General features: G+C 43.6%; 1 protein-coding gene across 1 annotated transcript in view; it reads left to right on the plus strand.

Moving 5' to 3' along the window:
* The first annotated feature begins 8906 nt into the window (after positions 1 to 8906).
* Positions 8907 to 17743, plus strand: part of LOC146350379 (kelch-like protein 1) — a 65476-nt gene continuing 56639 nt past the window's right edge. The window contains exon 1 of the mRNA XM_084841834.1: positions 8907 to 9400. Coding sequence (XP_084697960.1) covers positions 8907 to 9400 — 494 coding nt within the window. The remainder of the gene's footprint in view (positions 9401 to 17743) is intronic.

Genomic DNA, 17743 nt, shown 5'->3' on the forward strand with positions numbered 1-17743 from the left:
TTATTCTCACAACAACTCTGTGAGGTAGTTTAGGCTGAGAGTCAGTGACTGGCCCAAAGTCACCCAGTGAGCTTCATGGCCAAGAGGGGACTAGAACCTGGGGGGCTGTCTTCACAAGCAATTTAGTGCAAAGTTAGAGCAGTCTGAATTCCTTTGTGACAGATGATGTCATCACCAATCCACTGCCAGCCAGCCCTTTCCCTCTTGAAAAGCTGCATTTTCTGAAACCCCTTTTACTCTGACTTTTTTTAAAAAAAAAACACCTGAAAGTGGCTCCCTGGCTGTTTTAGCACAGTGTGCCATGTCCCCCCTCCCCTGCATTAAGTCCTGGGCATGCCTCTGTGACTTGGCAGTGACATGGAAAAGGGGCTGGGACACTTCATTCCCTCTTGCTTCCCCAGTGGAAGTAATTTTTCCCATTGAGAAAATGCCCAGGAGCGCAGCAGCAACCCCTCACATTACCACAGTAGTGGGGACATCACCTTAGCTAGCCTGCTTTTAGTCTTTAACATATCCCCCCTCTGTGCATGTTTACTCAAAAGTAAGAAATAAATCTCCCTCCCCTGCAGTGAAAGTGTTAAAGGCTAACTTTAGTAACTCGCTCTTTTGCTTCTCCGATGCTCTCTTAAATCACTATTGTGATGTTGTGCTTCTTTGATGTGTTGTAGTTACTCTGACGTAAACTTATTTCTGTGTTGTTATGTAAAGTCTCTTCTCTGCTTTATCACAGTAACAATCTTTCTTATTGTGAGCAGGGAGAAGGAGAAAGGGGGGTTGGAAGCCCCTCCAGTTGAAGGAGTGTGGCCTGATTACTCTCAGCAGCTCTGTAGGTGGGAAGTTTCAGTCTATTACCTGACTTCTAGCTGAGCAGAGAAGAGGAAGCTGCTCCAGCTGGACTAGGAGCTATACAAGCAAGCAAGCTTCCAGAGACCAAGCAATTAGAGCGAGAGAACAGGGAGACAAACCGGAGTTTGGCGGGGGGGGGGGGGTCAAGGGAGAGGTCCCTAAGGATTTTTAAAAAAATCTTTTTCTTGTAACACACACTTCTATACCAGTGGGACTCTGTTGTTAACCTCCAGTGAATAGAGGACAAAGCACAGGCTATTCCAGTACAATCAGGAAGCTAAAAACATAAAGGGAATGGAGACTATACAAGGAAAAGACTCTCCAGTGGTGGTGACCTGCAAGGTGTGTGCAATGTTTGTTTTCTTGCCTGAGATCAACATGGCCTACACATGCAACAATGCAAGTTGATTACAATGCTGGAGGAAAAAGTAAGAGGACTGGAGTGGCGAGTGTCAACCCTCAAGGTAATAAGACAAGATGAAGAGTTGTTACACAGAACAGTGGGACTACAGCAGCAAAGCAAAGAACAGTAGCTAGAAGTGCAACAGCAAGCTGAGGCAGAGCAGAAGAGGAAAATGCTGAGGTGAGGAAAAATGAAATAGAGGAAAAGGGTGACAGTTAGGAGCAGAAGAACTAGAAGCCACTCTGCACCTGTGGAAGAAGTAGAACTATGGAACCATTTTCAGGTTTTTGAGGATGAATTGGAGGACAGAGGAAGAATTACAGGGGACCCCTCATGAGAGTGAGCAAGAGGCTGAAGGTCAATCAAGCAGAGGCAATGAAACCAAGCAGAGGCAATGAACAACAAGAAGAGTAGTAGTTGTGGGAGATTTCTTGCTGCATGGGATTGAAACCCAAGTATGTTGCGAAGACCTATGGACTCGCCATCTATGTTGTCTCCCAGGAGGACAGATTAGAGACATGGCTGAAGGGTTGCCTACACTCATAAAGCCCACTGACAGGTATCCCTTTCTTCTCATCCATGTGGGAACAAATAATACCACTAGGCAGAGCTACGAAGAAATCACATCGGACTTTGAAGCTTCAGGAAGGAAACTCAAGAACATTGGGGGGGGGCACAGATAATTTTCTCATCCATCCTTCCAGTAGTTAGAAGAGGGATAGAAAGGGAAATAAAAATACTCTGGGTGAATGACTGGCTACAAAGGTGGTGCTGACATGAAAGATTTGGATTCTGGGAACATGGGCTATACTTCCTGGAAGTTGGACTGTTGGCAAGGGATGGGTTGCACCTCACAAGAGCTGGGAAGAATGTGTTTGCCCATAGCATGAAAAACTTTATCAGGAGGACTTTAAACTGAATCCTATGGGGAAGGGAGACATAAAGTTGGGGGTAACAATGGATGAAGGCTTATGAGCCACAATGGAGAGAACAGCTAAAATAGTGCCCAATAATAGTCTTCACAAACATGTAGGAGGCCGCGGTGGCTTAAGGTCGGCAGGTCAGCAGTTCGAGACCCGAGCGCTGCGTGACAGAGTGAGCTCCCATCTTCAGTCCCAGCTTCTGCCAACCTAGCAGTTAGAAAGCAAGAAATTGCAAGTAGATAAATAGGTACCACCTCGGCGGGAAAGGTAACAGCGTTCCGTGCACCTCGGTGTTCAGTCATGCCGGCCACATGACCACGGAAGCGTCTTCCGACAGCATTGGCTCTTCGGCTTAGAAATGGGGATGAGCACCGCACCCTAGAGTCAGACATGACCGGTTGGGGACACCTTTAAACATGTAGGAAGAAAGCCAGACTATAAATCACATGGTGTTCATTGTCTATGTACTAATGACCAGAATATGGGAAACAAACAGAATGAACTTGAACTCTTAATACAGGAGGGAAATTATGACTTGATAGGTGTAACTGAAACTTGGTGGGATGACCCCCATGACTGGAATACAGCAATTGAAGGATATAGCTTTTCAAAAAGAACAGAGGGAACAGAAAGGGAGGTGGAGTTGCACTATATGTGAAAAATACATGTCTCTACACAGAAATACAGGAGGATGAGCTTGGTAGCCCCATTGAGAGCATCTGGGTTAAAACAAATGGAGCAAAGAATAGAAGGAACATGGTGGTTGGAATCTAATACCAGCCACCCAATCAAGGAGAAGACAAGGGTGAAACTTGAAAAGCAAATAGCCAATGCTTCAAGGAAGCATGATGTAGGAGTAATGGGGGACTTCAATTTCCCCGATATCTGTTGGGAGACAAATTCTGCAAAACATGGCCCCTCCAAGAAATTCCTGACTTGTGTTGCTGATAACTTCTTCCTACAGAAAGTGGAGGAAGGAACTAGAGGATTGGCTATCCTTGATCCTAACCAAAAGAGATGACTTAGTGGATAAAGTAGCAGTTATGGGAACTCTGGGGGGAAATGACCATGTTATATTTGAGTTCTTGGTTCTGAAGGAAGCAAAAGCTGAGTGTAGCCAAATGCATACCCTGGATTTTAGGAAAGCCAATTTTAATAAACTCAGAACAATGATAAATAAGGTCCCATGGCAAGTGACTCTAATGAGAAAAGAAGTCTAAGATGGATGGGAGTTTAAAAGAAAAAGAAAAAAAGAGGAAATTCTCATGGCACAATTACAAACAATTCCAACAAGAGAAAAAGGAGGAAGACAATAGAAGAAGCCAATGTGGCTTCACAAAAAGCTTAGAGATGACCTGAAAACAAAAAAAAGGACACATATAGGAAGTGGAAGAAAGGCCAAGCAACAAAGGAATAGTACAGGCAGGTAGCACAGAATAGCAGGGATGGCGTCAGGAAGGCTACAGCTGAGCTGAGGTTAGCAAGGGATGCTAAAAGCAACAAAAAGGCTTTCTTCAGATACGTGCGTAATAAAAGACTGAGGAAAGAAATGGTGGTTCAACTATTCAATGAGAATGGAAAAACAGTAACGGATGACAAATAAAAGGCAGAAGTGCTCAATTCCTACTTAAGCTCAGTCTTCTCTTGAAAGAGGGTCTATGAGGCCCCTGGCAAAGGCGGAAGTATAAGCTGAGGGGCAGGATTGCAGCTCAAGATTGATAGGCATATGGTCAAGGAACACTGAATTACTTTGAATGAGTTCAAATCTCCAGGGCCAGATGAACTGCATCCTAGAGTATTTATTTATTTATTTATTTATTTATTTATTTATTATTTCATTTCTATACCGCCCAATAGCCGAAGCTCTCTGGGCGGTTCACAAAAACTAAAACCAAACAACACACAATAAAACAATTTAAAATATATAGAACATTAAAACCACAATATAACAATTGTGTGTTATAATTACAATTATAATTATAATTACAATTATAATTGCAATTGAGTAATAAAGGAACTGGCAGAAGAACTCTCAGAACCACTGTCTATTCTCTTTGGGAAATCATGGAGGATGGGTGAAGTGCCAGGTGACTGGAGGAGGGCTAATGTGGTCCCTATCTTCAAAAGGGGTAAAAAGGAGGAACCTGGGAACTACAGACAAGTCAGTCAATCCCTGGGAAAATTCTGGAGCAGATTATAAAGCAATCAGTCTGCTAGCACCTTGAAAACAATGCAGTGATGATTACTCGAAGCCAACATGGATTTGTCAAGAACAAGTCCTGCCAGATGAATCTGATCTCATGTTTTGATCAAGTAACCTACCTTGTGGACTATGGGAATGCTGTAGAAATAATATACAAAGTGCCCATGATATCCTGATGAGCAAACTAGCTAAAAGTGGGCTAGGTGAAAGAACTATCAGATGGATCCACAGTTGGCTACAGAATCAGTCTCAAAGAGTGCTTATCAATGGGATCTTCTCAAACTGGGGAGAGGTAATGAGTGGGGTACCACAGGGTTCTGTCCTGGGCCCAGTGCTCTCCAACATTTTTATTAATGACTTGGAGGAGGAGGTACAGGGAATGCTTATCAAATCTGCAGATGATACAAAATTGGGTGGGATAGCTAATACCCTGGAAGACAGAAGCAGCATTCAAAGTGATCTTGATAGGCCGGAGTGCTGGGCAGAAAACAACAGAATGAAATTTAACCGGGATAAATGCCAAGTTCTGCACCTACGAAAAAGAAACCAAACGCACATTTACAAGATGGGGAATACTTGGTTAAACAATACTACAAGCGAGAAGAATCTTGGAATTGTTGTCGATCACAAGCTGAATATGAGCCAACAATGTGATGTGGCTGCAAAAAAGGCAAATGCTGTTTTTGGCTGCATTCATAGAAGGATAGCTTCCAAATCATGTGAAGTACTAGTTCCCATCTAGTCAACACTGGTTAGGCCTCATCTGGAGTACTGTGTCCAGTTCTGGGCACCAAACTTTAAGAAGGATGCAGACAAGCTGGAGAGGGTTCAGAGGAGGGCAACGAAGATGATCAGCAGACTGGAAACAAAGCTGTATGAGAGACTGAGAGAACTGGGCATGTTTAGCCTTGAGAAGACTGAGGGGAGATATGATAGCACTCTTCAAGTACTTGAAAGGTTGTCAACAGAAAGGAAGGCTAAGATCTCAGTTATCCCAGAGTGCAGGACATGGAATAATGGGCTCAAGTTACAGGAAGCCAGATTCCTGCTGAACATCAGGAAAAACTTCCTGATCGTTAGAACAATACAACAATGGAATCAATTACCTAGGGAGGTAGTGGGCTCTCCCACACTGGAGGCATTCAAGATGAAGCTGGACAGCCATCTGTCAGGGATGCTTTGACCTGGATTCCTGCATTGAGCAGGGGGTTGGACTCGATGGCCTTGTAGGCCCCTTCCAACCCTACTATTCTATGATTCTATGATTCTAAGCAATAATTCCAGGGCAGAGTTCTGGAATGGGGCAAAATTGAGGGGCTGAGCTACTCTCAGGGGGAGGCCTTCAGATGCTGCACTCAAGAATCTGGGATTTTTGTTTCTCAAGGCAGAAGCATGCAAATGGCAGAAAAAGGGGTGGGAGCAATAACTCCACTGCAGATTGCTAAAATGGGGCACAATTAAGGTGGGGGGAAGCTCTCAGGGGGGTCCTTCAGCTGCTGCACTGGAGAAGTGGGGATTTTGGCTGCTTCAGGGAAATCTGCACACATGGGAAAATTAGTTGCTCTCCATTCATAATAATGTAGTAGCAAGGGGGAGCCTAAACAAGGGTGGGAAACAAGCATCTCTCATTGGTTGAGCAGCCCCTGCCAGGTTGATGACATTCAGTTCTACTCCCCACACCCCACCCAAAAGTATGTTCCTTTCAAGCACTGTGTGAACCCTGAAAACCAGATTTTAAAGGTTCAGTGCACTCGGCTTATCTTACTTCATGTGTCCCTGATGGACCAAAGCTGATTCCATGAAAATCCAGGTAATACTCCAACACACTTCTCATTCCATTGTTGTGAAGATCTCCATCCCCCCCCCAGGGGGGGTTCCGAGTCCCAGTTTTACACTCTAGCCACTATACTACACTGGCTCTCCTATTAGTCCATTTGATCCAGTGTTTAGTACTAATATTTTGCCTAGAAATGTAGGGTTGCCTTAGAAATAATTACATGTGGGCTGGAAGAAGGCATACCATACCATCCTTTCTAAATGTTGACCTTGCTTAACCATAAGATACAGTGGGAGTTCTTTTTCCAGAATTTTCTGGCTCTGTACAAAGGAAATCATTGCACCAAATTACCAGCCGGGGACACTTCCAGATGGATCCTCACATTTTCATTGTGGGGGGTTTTCCCTGTAAACATTTGCAGGGCATTCATATGTGGGGGTGGTTGGACAGCCATGCAGTAGACATACTCAGTGTTGTTTTGGGTGGTATGTGTTTACCATGTATTCTCAGACATATGGATTCTCTTCGGATGCTACAGAAAAGATACACTTTCCAGAGGGGTAGCCTTGTTAGTCTGTGGCAGCTTAAAATAGCAGTCTTGTGGCATATTAAACACTAACACATTTATTCTGGCATATGTTTTCCTGGACACTGTCCATTTTTAAAGGTACAATGAATACAGTGGAAATATGGGAAGTTATTTTTATTGTAATGTGAAGTGGCCATTCATTTGGGAAAATATTCACTCCAGGCTACAGTTTATCAGCAGGGATGGCACAAAACTCTCCAGTGTTTTTCCCCCTTCTAGTTTCCTGTACATCCACATTTCTTCCCAAAGCTAGAACTCTCTGGGGCTATTCTAAATACCTAGAGCACTGTTGGCTGCATGTATTATAAATATTAAATATAAATAATAGTAGCAGTGAAGTGGTTATCCTCCACAGGAGGGCTTTTGGAAGGTTCCCACAAAGGAATACATTATCAGAATGGTAAATCCATTCCTGGAAAGATATGTAAGCATCATTTTAGAATTCTGCTGGATCCTGCTTACAGATCTTGGCTGTAAAATCTATATTGATATTAAATTATAACATAACTTTCCCCTCTTTTCTCTGAGGCTCCTGAGACAATTTTATCCTGTCTCTGGGGTACCCTGCAGGTTTTCATGAGGCAGGTAAAGCAGAAGATGGTTACACAGTCAGCAACTATGTCAAAAACCACACCTCTACCCAAGGTGGGACAATAGCCCTACAATTCACAGCAGAAGGGATTGTGCTACAATTACTATGGAACTTTGTAGGGTTTTTTTTTAAAAAAAACAACAACACTAAATCAGCATTAGAAAACATGTGAACACAACAGTTGGGGTTGAACATCGTTCGAATTCTTAGGAATAAATGAGTGTCAGTACAAAAGGGAAAAAAAGGCTATTGTGGGATGTTCCTTTATTATGGAGTCACTCCATAATAATAAGTTTGAATGACAAAATACAATTCTACTCTGAGGAAAACAGAGTGCCCCACTCCAACATACCAAATGTGAATGTGGCCATCTTGGGAAATCATTTCAAAGGCACTCCTGAAGAGATAAACACTAGGTGGGAATTGTGCTTTCAGACTCTCAATAGGAGCTCAGGACAGGATGAAAGTTCCTAGCATTTTTAGTTGTCCGGGCAAACTTGCTTAAGCAGTGCTGCAGAGGCTGTGTGCTCGTTTTGGGAAACGTGGTGTTCTAAAATATCCCTTATGTTCCAAGGAGCAGCATTATCCTGCAATAACAAGCGGGGGGGGGGGACCCATTGCAACCTGAATGCTCATATAACTTCGGGTATTCGGGCATTTTAACTTCGGGTATTCAGGCATCTCTTTCATCCCAAGCCTTGTCTGAACATCCGCATCATTTTTTGACAGCGTCGAAAAGGGAGGCGCTGAGGAGGCAGCAGGCAGAGAGAAAATGGTTCAGTGAGGACCTTGACAGCTCTCGGTGCGTGAGAGGGAGAGAAAGCGAGCGGAGAGAGATAACACACGCTGCCTATAAAGGCAGCCCCGCCTTCCTCCCCTTTTGCTAACTAGCCCTTAAAGGCTATGCAACTTTAAACGTCGTTATTCCTCTCCCTCACCCCCAGCCCGACTGGCTCAGCGGAGGCTTTTTGAGGTAGGGACGACAACGACTAATAACTCCAGGCTCTTTCCACACACTTCGGCGCCAGGAAGAGGAGGCGGATGCTGCTGCTGCTGCTGAAGCCACCTGCTTTCTACTAGAGCTGCTGAAGGGAGGAAGGAAGGAGGGGCGGTGGACGCACGAGGACTCTCCCACCCCCACCCCCACCCCCACCCCGTCAATTAGCGCAGCGCGGGCTTTTCACAGCCTCCCTCCCTCAGTCACTCGCAAGCTTTGGCGGGAGCCTCTCTTGGTCCTTGCCCTCTCGCGCTGCACATCTCCCCTGCAGTTTTGAGGCACCTTCCGTCAGCTCTCCCCGTTTGTTTCCCCGCCGAGGGCTTCGCCACCTCCGCCTTTTCCGGTCCTTCTCTGAGCGGCTTCTTCGGAACTCCCCGGCTTTTCTTCTTCCCTTTTCCCTCGCGCTGTCCTCCTCCCGGAGGAGAGGGAAGCGCCTTGGGGGCGTTCACCCACCGGCGCCGCCCGGGGCACACGGAGAGCGCGGCGCGGCGCGGCGCTCCAGCCTCGCCCGGGCCGTTCGCCTGCGCCAAGCGCCGCCGCCGCCGCCTCCCCGGCGGCAACAGGAGCAGCGGCAGCATGTCGAACTCGGGCAGAAAGGACTTTGACGTGAAACACATTTTGCGCCTCCGCTGGAAACTGTTCAGCCACCCGGCGGCCTCAGCCGGCGGCTGTTTGCAGCCGGACAGCAGCTTCGAGCACTGGGGGCCGAGCCAGAGCCGCCTGCTGAAGAGCCAGGAGAGGGGCAGCGGCACCTTCTGGAAGAAAGCCGCCTCTTCGTCCTCTTCGTCCTCCTCTTCCTCGTCGCCCTGTGCTGGCTCTTCGTCGCCCCTCAACGGGACTTTGCTGCCCGCCACCAGGCTCCATGGACTGGCCGAGCAGCAACGCCACCGGCCGGCCCCTCGCACCGTCTTCTACGTGGAGGCCCTGGAGGAGGGGCCCGGCGGAAGCGGGCTGGGGGAGTTTACCCGCGAACGGGAGAAAACGCTGGTGTTGCGCGAGGTCAAGGAGGAGCCGGTGCCCTTCTTGGACGATGGCGGCGGCCAAGCAACAGGTGAAGGGGCCGTGCACAGGTACAGTGGCGGCGGCTCTGGTCCTCTCCATCCCAGCTAGCAGAGCAAGACACCATCCTTAGTGTGGGGGCTTAGAGGGGGCTTCAAAGGGAGGCACGCCTGCCTTGGGCGGGCCACGGCGCTTGTCCTCTTTGAGGCTTTGTGTTCGTTTGCTCTGCTTTACTCCACTGCACGTAGTCACTCTGCACCCCATTCCGTGGTAGAACTGTTGACACTTTCGCACGCTGTTGGTTTTTTACGATATGATAACTAAAAGCCCCAATACACTGAAAAAGGTACAAACCAGCCAACCTCAGCCTGATGCATGGTTTTGGGGGGGCAAGCCCTACACAGCGCTGGGAGCTGTCTAACTTTAAACACTGACTTTTGACTTTAAGACTGCAGTCCTAAGCACACTTAACTTGGCATAAGCAGCCCAATCCTGACTAGGTTCACTTGGAAGCAGAATTCGATGGGGCTAGCACACCCGATTGCAGATCTATAGCTTACACTGTTCAATGGGTCTAACTCCTAGGTGTGTAGATAGGATCACAGCCTTCAATGTGTTGAACAGGTGGAATGCACTTCTGAGTAAACATGGATAGGAACCTGCTGCATGTCTCAGTAAGTTCAAAGGGAAGGATTTAAGTGTGTGCTTAACTCTTCCTTTAACATGAATGGAGCTTAAATGGGCTGGATCATACCTTTTGTCTTTAGCCACCAAACTTCACTTTCCTCCATACCAAAGGCTGCATGCCATGCAAATGTGTGCAAATGCTGCTTCAGATCCACTAGTTTAACAACAAGAAGGATACAGTGAGGAAGACTACTTTGCGACTTACTAAAACTGTAGGAGTGCAAATGGATCTAGACAGATTCCAGATGGGAGACTTTCCAGTTCAGCCCTATTTACTTATACCACATGGTTTTGTATGCACTGCATACACTTGGTGTTAATTGAATTCTACATTCCAAATGTATATCAAATTAGTCCTGACTTTGCATGGCCCCTGCTGTGTGTGGAACCAGTGTGTAGGCTATAAATATGTGACACAATCCGGCTGAAGCTATGCACTTTTAAGTATGTTTGTATTCAGTGACAGAGAAATACTTGCTTAAATCATTCCCACTGAAATCTGAAGGATTTCAAAGCACTTAACTTTGGCTGGACTGTGCCCACCCTGATCTACTGAATTCTCCCCTCCCTCTGGGAAGTTATAACAAGAACGTTTCAGGTTGCAAGAAGACCATCCATGTCAGCATCCTCTGAAGGCTCAGTAGCATAACTCTCTAATCACAAGTTGATGTGACCAATTTGAAACCAATTTTCCCACAAACAGAAACTTGTATAATAACTTCAGACAGTTTAATTTCAGCCTTGCTCCAGAATCTGTTTCAGTGCCAGGGCTTAGCTCTATAACACATGAATGAATACTGTGCATTTGAATATGTGCAGAATGCCTTTCTATACCCAATTTGCTGGGAGTAAGTCTTATTAAACTCAATGGGACTCAAATTTTGAATATACATGTATAGGATTATGCTGTAAGTAACCACAATCAGTCCCCACATACCTAGAATTAGATGATGAAGACTTGCAGGACAAAGGGTGCAATGAGAACTCTGGCATCTCATTTTAAAAATTAAGTGCTGCCTTAATATCTCCAGGCACATATTTTAAATATATAGTGTTGCCAAAGACACAAACAACCCCATGTGCCTAGTTTCTGAACTTGTCCCATTAAGCTGGTGAACTTATTAACTGATATTTGTTTGCACTAAAAGTATGGGAAGTTATTAAAATCCATTTCACTAATAAACCAATCAATGTATCATTAAAAATCCAACAGTCAGTTAAAGCCGCTGCTTTTGAAGCACCAATTTCTATAACCAATGTTTGCTGTGATGCCTCCTGAAATCATACAGTTCCAGCACCCTCAAAAAACCCAGATGGCATCCTTGTTGGTCCTTCCCAAAGGACTACTATGTGCTTTTACCATGAAGAGAGTACCACTGAAATTAATGGGACTTACTTCTGAATAAATATGCTTTGGGCTGAGCGTCACGAGTATTTGCACTAATAACCATGGACATTTCCATTTAGTCTGATTAAGCGTTCTGCTTGCATTTCCCTTTGGTATGAGACAGTGATTCAGTAAGAAATATTGCCTTCCCTTGTCTCAGTTTGTAAGAATAACAGAGCAGAAACTATGTTTTATTTTCTGCTACTTACTTTAATATGTCCCAGTTACTCTGCTTTCTGGGATGACAGACAATGTCAAATCAGGACTGGAAAAACATTTCTAATTGTCAAGTATCAACAGACACAATTCAGTCAGAGATAACACAATTAAGTCTATTGGTTTCAGTGGCAGAGTTAAGCACATGCTTAGATCTCTCCCAGTAAAACCAAGTAGACTTAAAAATGCTTAACTTTGGCTGGATCAAATTTTGGGGGCACCAACCAAGCACAAAACTGAAAAAAAAAAATGATTTAAAGTTACTGAGTGCCACCATTAGACTGGTAGGTAGGTGCTTGGGAATATTTCACTTCTGCTGTTAATCAAGACTGGACTAAATTGTCAATGGTGTTTATTCAGACATTAAAGCTGCAATTCTATAAAGACTTACCTGGGAGTAAATCTGCTAAATTCTATAGGGCTTACTTCTGAGTAGACATGCATAGTATTGCAATGTAAGAGTATAATCCTATGCATGCCTACCCAAAAGTAAGTCCCATTGAGTTCCATTGGACTTACTTCATGGTAAATGGGTATAGGATTTTAACCTAAAATGATCATTGACCATCTGCACCTGCATTGGTATGAGATGTGTTTTGCTGGGTATAATGTGTTCAGACAATTCACATGCTCACCACTAAGTCTAGAGGTGGGACAGGTCCAATGGCATTTAGCATTAGATCTCTTTGGCCTTTCTTAAATTCTCCAACTAAAGTTCTTGCTTTGGAGGATATTGTTTCATGTTTTCCAAATTCTTCAGTGATATCTGTGTATCCTTCACAAACTGTCAGCAGATAATTAAATCTGTACCTAGTTATTATTTTTCCATGTTTCTAGATACTCTTTCCCCAAAGACATAAAGGTGGGAAGGAAATCTGAGCTCCTTGAAGTTAAACACTGTGTATACTTCTCATTTCACTGAGGATTGGACCACTTTTGTGTCTTTTATGGTATCCATAGAATTCAGTTATCTTCACTCTGAAAACAAGAGGAGAGACATGTATTACCTTATTTCACCTTCATATTCAGACAGTTATCAGGAGAAACTACCTGCTACAACACTGCATAAGTATAGGTAATGATGAAATCAGTCAGGAAGAAAATTATTATATATTTTCAGATAGCAAAAATTCAGAATAGAAAGTAGTGAAAAAGGAGAGTGAAAGACTAATAGATAAGCAATGTGACTTGAATGGGGCAAACGTATGGAAATGTCTGAAGGTTCCTTTAGCTTTTCTGAGCTTTACATTCATGAAAACTGCAGTATGGAATAATGTTATTTGTAGGAGGATGAGTGTCTGTTCCACAATAGCAAACCAACCTTTTTGTATTTTACCACAGTAGTAGATGAAAAATGTCAAACTTAGAGACAATTAATATGCTACACAAATAGGTGCTCACTTAAGCAGTTATTAATCTAAGTCTTGTAGTATGAATGGAGTCTTAAGGTAGTACCACAAGTTCAGTAGCAAACACAGACAGGATGTCTGCTGCCCTATGTGTAATTCTGAATCCTTTGTTTGCTACCATATATGTCAAGTGGAGCTGGGGGGAGGGGTGCATTTACAGGGACAGTGTGGCAGGTAGAAGTGTAGATGCTAAACTTTCCCCCATCTTCTGGTTTTAATCTGCAACCTTCCATTCTCTCATTTTGCAGAAACCATGTTGTGGATCCCTGGGCAAGCTGGGGAAAAGTACTTGTGGGGTTTCGTGAGAAACTCAGTGAGTAGGGAATCAGAACCCAAACTCCAGCTTGCTGCTTTTCTTTTGAAAATGCCCAACCTCCTGTTTTGCATGCATCTGCTGCTTTATGTGTAGTTCCACCCAGTTCAATCACTGCTTTAGTTTTGAAAACAAAAACAATGGTTTGCTGTTTGCTGAACAGAGTGGAACAACCTCAGGTGAAAGGGCAGGTGGAAACCTGTGTGGGATCTTGATTCCATTGCTAGGCTACTCATGTGAGTAGACTGTTTCAAGCAGTTATTTGGCATATAATGATATATGAATTGTTTTCAAGGCAGTGGAGCTGGGAAGCTGATTTTATACAATTTGACTTTTGTTACTGGAAAGTTTTGCCAGTATTCATTTATTTTTCATACTTTGGGAGCATTAGAGCATTTGTAGCTGTTCTGGTGATTCTGCAGAATGGAAGGAACAGAAAAAGTGAAATAATGCCTTTACCAGTTCAATCATGTTTGAAAGCTTTGAACTTGGAGATTCAAAGTTCCAAGTTCAAGATCCCCACCCCCACAGCTGCCATTTGCCACTAAAGGTGCTATTTGCAGCATGTAGCACCTTCAGAGGAAAATAGAAGCCTGGGCAGCCTGGGCGTTCCAGCTGGAAAAACAGTGTGGGGGGGAAGGGTTAAAGATGCTGTCCTCTTGTGTTGCAGTCCTGATTCATATCGGGACCACACATGACTTCTCTATGTTAAGAAAGTCATGGCCAGTCCTAAACATGCTACTTTAAACACAATGTTAATGTAAGTTGTAGTTAAGCCTGAGTCTCCACATAGTTTTCTTAAAAACTGTTTTACAGCTGTTTGTCTCAGTCTGAAACTGGAATGACAAAGGTGGGAAAAACTAGGCATATTTCTGTCTCTGCTTCCCTTTGGGGTTCACAGTATCCTTGTTTTGCCTTATCTTCTCAGTCCCTTAAAATGAATGTAATGGCATTTACATATGATGGAGATGAATTTGTAGAAACATTTCAGTTGTTTCTGAATATTTTAGAATAAGTGTGTGTGTGTGTGTGTGTGTGTGTGTGTGAAAAGGGGAATTCAGTATGTCCCATAGAAGATCTATCTGTTTATATCCTTGTTAGTTCCCTGCAGGTGATCAGCTAATGCACATTTTAAAGTAATTGTGTGTATGTAGCAGAAGAGTGGAATTCAGCTAACACTGATGGAGTGCAGTGGATACAAAACCTGTGTGGTACAAAAGGCACTGAAGAGAGAGAATCCTAGGTCATCCCCTTGTTAGTTCCATTTATTTCAGTGTTTTAACAAATTGTAATTACATCTTCCTTTATATATCTCTTGTTGTTAATTAGTGGATCTGCAGTAGTATTTGTAGATAAAAGTGTTAAGTGCAATTACTCTTTTGCATGGATTTCTAGTTGTTATATAATAAATAAGATATATTGTGTTAAATATTTCACTAAGGTAATATATCCAGGCTGTGTAACCTGCCTGGCATATCATTAGATGAGAATTAGGAATTAGCCTGACAGAAACTACTTTAGAATTGTGTGATGTTTTCAGCTGCAGAAGAAAAATAATGTTTAATCCACTTGAAATAAGCTTTTAGTGTGCTAATCAATGAGCATGGTTCATCACAGCAACTATGCAACATAAACAACATAAAAGTGCGACATCTGAAAGAAAAAGAAAAGTGCTACTAGCAAAGATCATGGTGGTAAAGTTTTGATAATATTATTCAGTATAGGGAGGTAAGTACTTAATATGGGATTTGCAAAATACATTTTAGAAAACCTGCCACCTTTTTCATAATAGTTGTTCTGATCCAGTAAGGGACACCCATGTCGATGTGGAGTACCTGCTCCACATCCACATCACAGTGCTTCTTTGAGTCCCATTAAATTAGTTGGTTAGCTGGATTTGTCTTTTGAGAGCCAGTGTGGTGTAGCGGTTAGAATATTGGATTAGGGAGATCCCACTTCAAATCCTTGCTTGGCCATGAAGTTCCCTGGGTGACATTAGGCTGAGAGATAGTGATGGCCAAATTTAGCTCACAGGGCTGCTGTGATAGAATGGATAGAAAAATAATCACATGTATTCATTTGAGCCCCTCAGGAGGGATATAAATATAACAATAAATAACATGAAGATGTACTTCTGCATTTGGTACTGCTCATTATTATCTATGTATAACTAGTTGCCTATGATTAAGGATGGGTTGCCACCAACAATAGGGCTTGAACTGTCATATAGTTAAAAAGTCAGTTTCATAATCCAAAATTATATCTAAATTCTCCTTCTCCTCCTCCTCCTCCTCCTCCTCCTCCTTCTTCTTATTATTATTCCATCAATGCACTTTACAGAGCAACAAACAAGAAAATGGTTTCCTGTCCTGTGGCATTCACAATCTAAAATTTGTCAGTAGCTTAAGGTTGCAGAGGAATGGAAACAATATTTTTTCTACTCAGTTGCATATGCTTAGTTCCAGTAGGGCAGGGTGTCGAACCTCTTTTAGTCCAAAGGTTGAATTCAATTTTGGAGAAGCTCTTTGGGGCTTCATTTCAGTGGTGGGTGGGACTGAAGGCAAAAAAAGTCAGGGTTAGAGCCAAAAATACCAAAAGATACCAGAGTATTTTAGCTTAAAGCTCTCACTGCCAGTAACTAAGCCTTAGGAGAGGCACGTCAACCTTTTGGAATGGGGGGAAATGCACAAAAGCTGGGAAGGCACCAATCGGTGGTCAGGGGAGAAAGGGGATGGGGGAAGGGGAAGGGGAAGTGGAATGGCCATCTTGGGAACTCTGCAAAACATGGCCCCTCCAAGAAATTCCTGACTTGTGTGGTGGATAACTTCCTCCTTCAGAAAGTAGAGGAAGGTACTAGAGGATCGGCTATCCTTGACTTGATCCTAACCAACAGAGATGACTTAGTGGATAAAGTAGTAGCTACAGGAACTCTGGGGGAAAGCGACCATGCTATACTTGGGTTCTTGGTTTTAAGGAAGCAAAAGCCGAGTGTAGCCAAACACATACCCTGGATTTTAGGAAAGCCAATTTTAATAAACTAAGAACAATGATAAGTAAAGTCCCATGGCAAGTGACTCTAACAAGAAAAGGAGTCCAAGATCGGTGAGAATTTTTTAAAAAAGGAAATTCTCAAGGCACAACTACAAACCATTCCAACAAGAAAAAAAAGTGGAAGACAACAGAAGAAGCCAATGTGTCTTCACAAAAAGCTTAGAGATGACCTGAAAACAAAAACAGGACACATATAGGAAGCAGAAGGAAGGCCAAGCAACAAAGGAAGAGTACAGGCAGGTAGAATTTCAGGGATGGCATCAGGAAGGCTAAAGCTGAGAACGAGCTGAGGTTAGCGAGGGCTGCTAAAAGCAGCAAAAAGGCTTTCTTCAGATATGTGCATAGTAAAAGAGAGGAAGGAAATAGTGGTTCAACTATTAAATAAGGATGACAAAATGATAACAGATGACAAAGAAAAGGCAGAAGTGCTCAATTCCTACTGTGGCTCAGTCTTCTCCCAAAAGAGGGTCTATGACCCCGCTTGGCAAAGGTGAAGTACAGGCTAAAGGGGCAGGATTGAAGCTTGAGATTGGTACGCATATGGTCAAGGAACACTGAATACTTTGAATGAGTGCAAATCTCCCGGGCCAGATGAACTGCATCCTAGACTAGAGTAATAAAGGAACTGGCAGAAGAGCTCTCAGAACCACTGTCTATTATCTTTGAGAAATCATGGAGGGAAGGCGAAGTGCCAGATGACTGGAGGAGGGCTAATGTGGTCCCTATCTTCAAAAGGGGTAAAAAGGAGGAACCTGGGAACTACAGACTAGTCAGACTGACATCAATCCCTGGGAAAATTCTGGAGCAGTTGATAAAGCAGTCAGTCTGTAAGCACCTTGAAAACAATACAGTGATTACTCGAAGCCAACATGGATTTGTCGAGAACAAATCCTGCCAGGTGAATCTGATCTCATTTTTTAATCAGGTAACCTCCCTTGTTAGCAACAGTAAGAACCGGACATGGAACAACTGATTGGTTCAAAATTGGGAAAGGAGTATGACAAGGCTGTATATTGTCGCCTTGCTTATTTAATTTTTATCCAGAGTACATCATGAGAAACGCCGGGTTGGATGAATCACAGGTCGGAATTAAGATTGACGGGAGAATTATCAACAACCTCAGATACGCAGACGATACCACCCAAATGGCAGAAAGCGAAGAGGATCTAAAGATCCTCTTGATGAGGGTGAAAGTGGAGAGTGCAAAAGCTGGTTTGAAACTCAACATTAACAAAACCAAGATCATGGCATCTGGCCCCATCACTTCCTGGCATATAGAAGGGGAAGAAACAGAAGCAGTGACAGATTATATTTTCTTGGGCTCCAAGATCACCACAGACGGTGACTGTAG

Source organism: Heloderma suspectum, chromosome 3 (assembly GCF_057233095.1).
Source record: "Heloderma suspectum isolate Gila_16-S chromosome 3, 16-S_ref, whole genome shotgun sequence".
NCBI classification, from domain to species: domain Eukaryota; kingdom Metazoa; phylum Chordata; class Lepidosauria; order Squamata; family Helodermatidae; genus Heloderma; species Heloderma suspectum.